Raw genomic sequence first — 10,523 nt, 5'->3', positions numbered from 1 at the left:
TTTTGATCAGCACTTTTTTTTGTATAAGCCTACAAATTTTGTTTTCCTGTTGCAAGTTTAAAAAACAATAATTTGTAATAAAAAGAAATATTACAGGATATTAATCAGCAATTTCAAATACTAAAACAACAACGTTTTCCGATATTGGAACTAGAATTTTGTACCACCATTAGCTTATACAACAATTCTACCGCCTAATGTTAATAAAATTGTCTCCTAACTTAACATATTAAAAAAAAATTCTCAATTTTCTCAAGTAATACTGAACAAAAGAATCTGCAAATTTCAAACATGCAATATTTAATCTCACTCTAATAATGGACGTAATGAACGCAGTGTTAAATTAAAAGTGACAGGTCGAATATACTGTACAAAAGAATCTGTGAATTCCATACATGCAATATTTAACCTCACACTAATAATGGACGCAATAAACCCAATGTTAAATTAAAAACGACAGGTTGTATATACAATATTTTACAATAATTGATTGAACAGAAGCTTAGTGACAAAAACCTATCTCACATTTCAGCACTCGTCAAGTAATGGTACAAATAAAAGATGCATATCCTTTTTCATAGTCTTTCGAGACTCCTAACATATAACTCATTGATTATTTATGCAAAAAATTAAATAGTTAAAAAAAAAGGATAGGGTATACTTTGTACTATGCACATGGAAGGAAACAACTAGAATAAAGCACAAATAAAGAACAAAAATAAACATATGATAGTTTGAGTTCTATAAACAAGAATCTTCACCAAATGGCATTCTGACCAATTTAGACCACTACTGAAAAAAGTTGATCATTGATCAATTAAAAAACACCATTCAGCGACTAAACACTGGGAAGGTTCTTGTTTATAGAACAAAACTATTGTAACATTTTTGTACTTTATTCACATTTTTTGCTTTATATTAGATAGTCACATAAGAAACAGGGAACCGTGTCAAAAATCTAGAATTTAACTTACCAAGTTCATGATTTGGGAATGGGTAAAAGTATTTAAAGCTTTGCCCACAATTTCTTTTTCCTATAAAAGCTTTCTGCCCAGTCTATTATCGTAACATAGTGTATGCATGAAAAATTCAGTCAATTGAAAAACTAATAAGATAATCACAGTGCATTTCTATCTAAACTCCAAGCTCTTAATTGGGGTTCTCCCTTATCAGTATGAAAAATATGGCCCCTGCCACGCCCAGAAATCCCTTTGTGATGTCTACGGAAGTGAAGGGGGAAATCCCCGAAAGAATCTTCCACTACAGGCTCTTCAAAAGCCTCTTTTGCCTTTCTGGTAACGGATTCAAAGGAAGTATCCTCTTTTTTACCTGACATAAACCGGTCCACTTCACTTTGAAGTCGAAAACGACATTCCCGGAACTTGACGAAACGGGCATCATTGTCCAGTCTAGTTTTTATGTCATTACCCATCGGGAATCCAGAATCGCTAGCCGAATGGCGGTATTTGAAACGGGGACGGCATGTCGGCGTGCTGCAGCGCCTTTCCTGAAAAATCTTCTTTGTAAACTGAGTGGAGTCACTGCCTATAGATTCTGATGAGCTTGATTCATGCAGAGTGAAAGACACTTTTTTAAGCCTAGACCTAGGTTGAGCATCTTCCAGCAACTGGCGTCCAATACTTTTCATGCTTTCAAATATACTTTCACCTTCGCTGCTCGAACCTGAATCTCCAAAGTGTGCAAACTTTGATTTTTGCATGGGCGGTATGGTAGTTTCACCAGCCACAACTCTTGCCCATGTTCCTCTTTCTAGAAATATTTATTAAAAAGAAAACTTAGTTAACATTTATAGAAGAAAAGCTTGTCGCACAGAAGATGTAAAATGAGATTTTAGTGAATTTGAGAACATACGATTTAGAATGTATTGTGACATCAAAAATCTTTCAGAAAATATATTTTTCAACTGAAAATTTGTTTATTTAAAGAATTAGCAAATTAATTGCCTATGAATACAGCCATCTGTGGCAAGCTTAACAACATATAAATTTGTATGTTTACAATGAGTTATGTAACAAGTTATTCTAAGTTTTAATTACAATATAATCACACAAATAATAAAGCTTTTAAAGAAAAATAATACACATGGAAAATTACTGTGATTAAAATAAGACCACTATACAAATTTAAATAGTGGGACAAGAAAAAAAATGGAAAATTTTTGCTGTAAGTTTCATTCACAAAATATTTTGCAGTAATATATGCAATCCAATATTGAACTAAAAAACTCAACAAATTTCCAGATAACTTCGAATTTGAAACTACCAGAAAATTCGTCTCTAATCGCAGTAATGATTGAAAATGCTTAAAAACGAATTGTTTCTAAAAAAAAATTTTTTTATACAAATTCTAAATTTTTTGGTTACGTTTCCAGATTATCATGCCACGAGGAGAACAAGGTCCTGGAAAATACAGGAAATTTAAAAATTAGCCGGGAATTTTGAGTTTTTCTTTACAAACTAGGTAATGCAGAGAATTTTGCTTTATTTTATTTTTGTCTTTTAAAAAATGATGACCCCTCAAACTGTAATCTATGGAATAGTTAAGGATATTTCAGCTTTACTAAACTGTTTTATTTAAGTATGTTCAGCTGTTCCTTCTCTACTCTAAGCTTTTCTAGCAATTAAAAATAGTATAGTTAGCCCAATAGCTCAAATTAGAGCACAGTAATTGTTTCCTCTTAATATATTGTGTATAATATGTACCGGGAAAACACAGGGAATTTTTTCCCCCAGATTTGAGTGGCAACCCTGCGTTTTCATAATTATTTTTTAAACAATTAGTTTTATATTTAATGAAAATCTGCAAACTTATGCTTTTTCAGTTCCCAAGTGGTAGTGAAAAACTAATTGAAATGTAATTGAAGATAAATTTAACTTTTCACATTTGCAACGGCTTACACTCATTATCGTTCTTATAACTTGCTATTTTATATAATATTGCTTTATTTGCATTTAGTGGTAGTCAAAATCAAATTAAATGAAGTCAATCAAATTATAAGACATTTATAAGATTCAATATCACTTTAAATATAAAGATGAAATAGTACGGACAATATGTAGTTGTTGGCAGTTATGTCGATGTTTAATTGGTACGTGCTTAAATCATTCTGTCTAATAATCAAAAACTCTTGAATGCTTAATTATTTGCATGATCTTTAATAAGAATTTTTTTTTTATTCAATACATGATTTCTTAGTTCATCCAACTAAGAAACTTAAAAAGAAATTCAAGCTTTGCATTGGTCCCCATCACGAGTAGGCATGTGCAAAGTGACAGTAAAGCAAAACAGTACAACTTATTTTAGCAATTTAGGGGTAGAAAAAAAGAAATGGAAAATCGGGAGAAAGAGACTATAGACTATTTTGTGGAAAGGAAATGAATAAAAAATCTAACTTATTCAAAGAGCTTCCTATTGTAGAAAACCAAAAAATTGGAAATGGTATGCCAGTTTGGAAATCTCACCAAAAGAAATATGCATATAATATTTTGCATTTTAAACTCTTCTTGCATAAGAAAAAGCGAACTGTTTCTCAAAGCTTTTCAGCCACCCGCCAACTTGTCATGTTTGAATTATTCTGTATTCTTTATAAATAAATTGCAATTATAGCCCTATACACAGTTTGCATTTTTTTTTAGAGAAAGAAGAAGAAATTTTTTTTGGATTTATTGTAAATACATCTGGAATTTACTCTGTAACCAAGTTTATGCAAAGATAACACTCTTTCTAAATAACAATAAATGCAGCTCTAAGAAAATTATTAAATAAATTTGCTTTAAAAAAAAGATATATTACCTTTTTTCCCTGTAGGCAAGGAGAAGGAATCTGGGTGGAAACGATTTTGCCAAGCATCAGGCAAAATGGGAGCACTTCTGCATTGTTGTGCACGATGATGTCGTTTACTATTTTGTGGGGGACCTCGAAGCATTAAAACAACTTCCTTTTGAAGAGAAGTACTTCCTTCAGCCACAACTTGATGAAAATGTTGCGTAAATCTGGGCTTTTTAACAATGGACTGCAAAAAATTAATTATCAAAATTTAATAAAATTACTAATAAATTATACTTGACTACAAATGGTAGAAATATATTAAATAAAGAGTGTGCATGCTTCGTAGTGGTTCAAAATAAAAACAGAGCACTTTTTGGAACAATGCACAGACTAGACTATTTAAAAGAAAGGGAAATGAAGAGCTAAAAAAATAGTGCAATCTATTGATTAGAAAATTTTGTTTCGTTTGGAATATTTCTTTAGCTGTCTGCAAATTTTAAAAAAAAATGGGCTACACTTAAAATTTTCAAATAAAAATTAAGATAGAAAGAAGTTGATCAGAAATAAATTTGAAAATGGTAGGATTTCACTCATGCGTACATATAGTAAGAAATATCAAAATTTCTTGACATCAAAAATAGATTCTTCAATATAAAAATAGATCAAAATAAATTTTAAAGAAAACTGATAATTTTAATTAATTTCATGCAACAATAAATTACTTAAACTAAATTATATATAATTTATATACTAAGAAATAAATGCGTTTAAAAATAAACAAATGAATAGAAAATGTAATATACATTGTAATCTGGAAACAAAGATCATTAAAAAAACTAAGAAAAGGTAACAATTTTTAAAGTAACTGGATATTTAAAAGCACTTTCGATTTTTCTATAAATGAAAAGAAGATTAAAGTAGTAATTAAAAGCAATTGGACAAACAAAAGAAAAAAATTATGATTCAAAAATATTAATAAGTATATCTAATTTAATACCACTTAGCAATTCGACATATTAAACATAAGAAAAAACTACATAACTATATAAAAACTACAGATTGACAGAAGGAAAAACTAAAAAAGCAAAAAAGCTGAGTTTCTTCTTCTTAAGATGACCAAAAGTCTGGAACAAGATTTTCAAGTCGTTTTGAACATGCCTAAAATTCAGGAACATGAGGAGGAAAAAGATAAAAAATCGGGAATAAGTTTTTTGTTTGAGGAAAATAAGGACAACTATGAGACCCGGATTATGTAGATAGAACAATAATTTACATTTTGAAATAGCAAAAACCATTAATAATTTGCAATAGTAGCATATACAGTGTAAAGTCGCGTATCCGGAATCGGTGGGACTTCCAGAAGTCCGTATAATAGATTTTTCCGTATAATAGACCCCCATGGTAAACAAAGCTTAAAATGATTTAATAAACGATCTGAATCTAAGAAGCAAAAAATAAATAAACGTTATTTTTAAGGAGAACAATGTTTTATCATTAGAATATCTAAATCAAATATAAAATATTAGAAAAAAATAAATATGGAAAACGGAATATGGAAAATATGGAAAACGAAAAAAATTTAACAGTTATGAAAATATTAATCCGCCATTTTGAACTAGAACGATTCAAGCAGGTAGGGGAAATTCATGTCATTCTGGAACAAAGCTTAAAATGATCTAAATCTAAGAAGCAAAAAATAAATAAACATTATTTTTAAGGGGAATAATGTTTTAGTATTAGAATATCTAATCAATAAAATATGAAATATTAGAAAAAAAAATATTATTGCTTAAAATATAGAAAACGAAAAAAAATTGACATATGAAAATAATAATCCGCCATTTTAAACTAGAATGATTCAAGCAAGAAAGGGAAATTCCCGTCATTCATTAAAGTGGGTAGGTGGAGGAGAAAAATTCATTTCCTCCTTATTTGTGAAAGAAAATAAGTAAAGAGGTAAATAAGTAAAGAGGAGATCATTTAAGTTGACGGTGGGGAAGTAACAAATTATTGTTTTCTCTCCAATCATTGGCTATCAATCAAGCATAAAGGCGGGGCACTCTGATCGGGTTCTCTTTATTTTTTCTTCTATGACTGAAAGAATCTGCTAAAGAGAGAATGTTACCCCCTTTTTCCCCCTGCCTCTTAAATATTACATGGTATTAGTGATGGGCAATAACAGGTATTTTCAAATAACAGGTTCCAGCTGTTACGATGCAAAATAATACCTGTTCCAAATACCTGTTCCAAAATAACAGGTCTTAGAAAAAAATCTTCAACTTTTTTATACTTGAAAAATAGTTTAAAATGGCAAGTATTTTTGTAACAGATACATATTTTTCTATTAATTTCACAATATTATTAGGAAAAGTATTTTTTGTTTCTATGGGTAGGGTTTTTTCTAATTACTATTATTTAAACTATATGAAAGCAATTATATATTAATTTCTCTTTTATTCTCTATTGTTAAGTGTTTTTCAATAATAAAAAAAGCAATTAATCAAGCTTTTAACATGTCATTTGCCTGATAATGTTTAAAACTTCAGTCAATTTTAGAGAAGATTATGAAGTCCTTTATTTTTATCTGCTACAGATTTTGAAAAAATCTGTAGCAGATAAAAATAAAGGACTGCATTTTTCTGTGAATTCATAAATAACATCTGTATTTCTTAAAGACAAGTGTTATAGCATATTTCAAAAGTGTGTTGTACTTCTTCAATTCAGTATCGTTTTTTTCTTCAGTAAAATATTTACTTTTATGAATTAAACTGAGGTTTACTGGGGCTTTTTTTATCATTCAAAGTATTAGTTTTGAGTTTTCGTTATATTTATTTCATCAAATTTTCAGAAAACATCGTTTGACTCACAAAAAATTTACTCACAAAAAAGTACACATTTTCTTTTTAATGCTCAAACGTGACAAAAGAAATATAAAACATATTTGCTTTATAAGTCTAATCTACAAAATATAAATTCTATACCATTTATACATTATGTAGCCAAATGCTCTGTTTCTTGTTCTCAAAGAATTCTAATAAAAAAATTATAAATCGATCCGTGACACACTGTGTATGATTTATCACAAATGCTTTAAAAGATCCAGGAGAACCTAAACATTTACAACTATATTTTTTCGTAATATTCGTCCTCTAGAATTTAAAGTTGACAAAAATTCAATTAAATATAAGCTTAAATTCTTTTACTGTGTAAACTTTTTTACGAAATAGATTATACAAAAACTTGCTTTAAACAAGATGTTTATTTGATACAAATTACGTTTTGTAGAAAGCAGGGAAGTTAGTGCTTATATAGTGGTTCCAGTTGCGTAACAAAATTTGTAAGTTCAACTATATAAATAAAGCTGATTAATTTTAAATCATTTGTTAAATCGAATATCTAGTAAACAAAGTTGTGTTTAAATTACTCTTTTTTTCAACTCCTGCAATTTTGGCAGGAGCCCCTATTTGCTGCCGCTCACCAGCCCCCATGATTACTTCGCAAACATCGTCGTTTCTTTTTGCGAAAAAAATGTTTTACCAGATCTGAAGGTACTCGCTTAATGTAAATATATTCTCACCTTCGTTTAACCCTCTAACTACTATTCCTCAAAGATTTGTTTTGTGATTATTATTACGATCCCTTTGTTTCCTAATCACTTCATTCTAACGCCACTTTCATAAAATTATTTATATTTTCTGACATAATAAATTTAGTGAAATTTACTGATAGTGATTTATAATTTCATTTACTTAAATACCTAAAAGTAGTCTTACTGCATACATTGCAACCCAGTTCAATGCAACTTTTTAAATATAATTCGAATAACATCAATTTATAGTTTTAAACTAAGAAAAATATATGTTTACTAAAATGTAATTGATTCAGCTTTACCAATTTGCACGAGCTAAAACATTTAACAAATTAAATACAGCAAGAGCGTAATCCGATATTTTTTTAAACATTTCTAAAACAAAATTAAATATTCAAAATAAACACCAATATACGAATTTAGCATAATTTTTAAAGAAACAAGCCTTTTTATAACAATTCTAAACTTTTCTTGGATTATATAAATAATATTTTCATTTTAAAACAATTAGCACATTAATTTAAAAATATCACATACTATGTAGCCGTTAATGATAATTTTTATATCAAGTAAAATTCAAACCATTAAGGGACAAAAATTCGCCAAATTAACTGTAACAGATTTTTTTCCTTTCCTGCAGAATATTATCATTTAAAAATATATTATTTACTTTCTTCAAAAATTCAAAATAAATAAATCTCTTAAGCAACAAAATAATAGGCAAAGCCAGAGAGACATCTATTTGTATGCGAGTGGACGAAATTCAGCGAAATAACAAATCACTCTTCACGTAGAACATTGATTGAATTACCACAACAAATAACTACGACGGAAGTAAAGGACACGCCTTCATTTAAAGATATTGAGAGTCAATTCGCGACCTCGAAGGTCACGAAAACGAAAGCCGAAAAAGTAACCCGCAGCGAAAGCTAGGGAGGTGGGGAGCCAACGGCGTAAAGAGGTGTCTGGATCTCCTTCCCCCAAAAGACGATTGTAATTAATACAGTAAACACAGTAGGCAGCAGAAATAGCCATTAAAAAAAATGTGGAGCACTTTCAAGTAAATGCAGGCACAGTTACTCTATTGAAAACAATTCACTATTTCAAACAAAATATTCTGAATTTTTTATTAAATGTATAAAATTTATAAATTTAATTACCTAAAACTTCATTACTTAACTTCCTAAATAGGTTCCTAAAAAAATAATAGCTATGTAATTAGTTTTTGAGTCCTTAATCGCTAACTGTAGGCTTCCTTTGTTAATATAGCTTGCATAAAAAGAAAATATAGTGTTTAAATATGGCTTGAATAGAACATACTAAACATACTAAGATGTCTAGAACATATTAAATATAGTTTTAATAATTTTAACAACCCCTTTTTATATTGAAATAAAAAGTAAAAATATTTATTGCTTATCATATGCCCGAAAATCCAAAGAGCATGGAAGACAGGTCACCATGCCCAGCATTGCTGCAAATTAGCTTAAACTGCAAAATACTAGGAAAGGCTGTGACAAAATACTAGCTGTTCCAAAATATTCCCTGTTCCAATACTAGCCTGTGACAAAATATTCCCAGTTCCAATACTAGCGCCTGTTCCAATATTTGCGCCTGTTCCAATATTTGCGCCTGTTCCAGATACTAGCTGTTCCAAAATATTCCCTGTTCCAATACTAGCTGTGAAAAAATATTGCCTGTTTCAAAATATTCCCAGTTCCAATACTAGCGCCTGTTCCAATATTTGCGCCTGTTCCAATATTTGCCCCTGTTCCAGATACTAGCTGTTCCAAAATACTAGCCTGTGATAAAAATAACAGGCTGTTCCGATATAGCATATTTAAAATATTAGGTGGTAGTTTTATTAATAATAGGTTGTTAAGACACAGAAGTAGAACCACAAGCGGGGGGGGGGGGGGGGAGCGAGCAGTGGACTAGCAATAATTTAAATTTTTTTTTAATTTAAACCATAGAAACTCTATTTTTTTACTAAGAAATTTAAGACACCCTAAACGTATTTTAACAATATAATTGCAGAATAATCATTTCCTCAGGAGTGAAATTTTAAAAAAAGGCATTTAATGATTTACTTCGGGCGCAAAATAATTTTAGCGAAACGAAATTTAAGTACTATTATTAATTTATGATTGGAATTAATATTTAAGTTTATAGAACGACATCTAGTTTTATTGGAACTAAATTTTATGACTTCTATTACAGCTCTTATATTTTTTAGACTATGAAAACACAGATATTGAGATTCACCATAATTTCACATATACGTAACAAAACTTATCGTATGCCACTCACGTCCCGCAGTGGACTGATCGTTAAATTCTGCTACACGGTTCCCATCAGATCTCCGAAGTCAAGCATCACTGGCTGCCGTCAGAGTGCGGGTGGGTGACCACTTGGATCAGTCTGCGTAGGGCCCGAGGGTGTGCGGTACGGGTCCTCGTTAAACTGTTTTACCGTAAAGTGCTCCAATTCGTGTGCAGGTCGTCGGGCTACCGAAGCGGGGATGCCATCCCCTCTACAGAGGATCAAAATTGTGATGGCATGTCTTCGGATCATCCTCAGGGATGCTTCACAAACCGTCGCCAATAGCCCATTGTGCAGCTCTTGTTCGACATAAGTGAACTACAACGTATGCTATTCACTCGAGAAGTTTTTAATTCTTGCTGCTGCAAGTAAACAGTTTTTAAAGTCTATAAATTGCTTTTAAGTTTAGAAATATCATGCTTACACTTACAGGGAGGGGAAAAAAAAGACTGTTGAAAACATTTTGTTCTATTGATCGGATTTTCACGTTTTAAATGCTATCTATAATAAGTCAAATTCTTTGACTAAACCGATCTTTTGTTCGTTGAATTTGGGTTATTTGTTTTTCCTTTTAATTCTATTTAGGCTTGTTAATTTTACTTTTTACATATTCCATGCACAAAAAAAAAAAAAAAAAAAATAATGATGATAATAATAAATAAAAAAATAAAATAAAAAAATTTAAACGAATTAAAAATTTTTATTCATTGTTATAAGATTTGTTTAACTAAGAGAAATACAATGTATTTTTGAAATTATTACTTAATTTATACTAATTTGTTTAATAATGGTTGACACAATTTTGAATACCAAGGCACATTAA

The 10,523-nt window shown here is 30.0% G+C and overlaps 1 protein-coding gene across 4 annotated transcripts in view; it reads right to left on the bottom strand.

Annotated features, from left to right (window-relative positions):
• LOC107436520 (mitogen-activated protein kinase kinase kinase 20) overlaps positions 1-10,523 on the bottom strand; it is a 29,918-nt gene continuing 19,395 nt past the window's right edge. For all 4 annotated transcript variants that reach the window (XM_016048271.4, XM_016048272.4, XM_016048277.4 and 1 more), the window contains exons 19-20: positions 3,814-4,033; positions 1-1,770 (exon numbers count right to left, since the gene is read on the bottom strand). In XM_016048271.4, coding sequence (XP_015903757.1) covers positions 1,118-1,770; positions 3,814-4,033 — 873 coding nt within the window. In that variant the 3' untranslated portion in view covers positions 1-1,117. The remainder of the gene's footprint in view (positions 1,771-3,813; positions 4,034-10,523) is intronic.

The sequence above is a fragment of the Parasteatoda tepidariorum genome, chromosome 1 (assembly GCF_982258835.1).
Source record: "Parasteatoda tepidariorum strain Cologne lab strain chromosome 1, Ptep-v5.0, whole genome shotgun sequence".
Lineage (NCBI taxonomy): Eukaryota > Metazoa > Arthropoda > Arachnida > Araneae > Theridiidae > Parasteatoda > Parasteatoda tepidariorum.
This window is presented reverse-complemented; position numbering and strand designations above follow the sequence as displayed.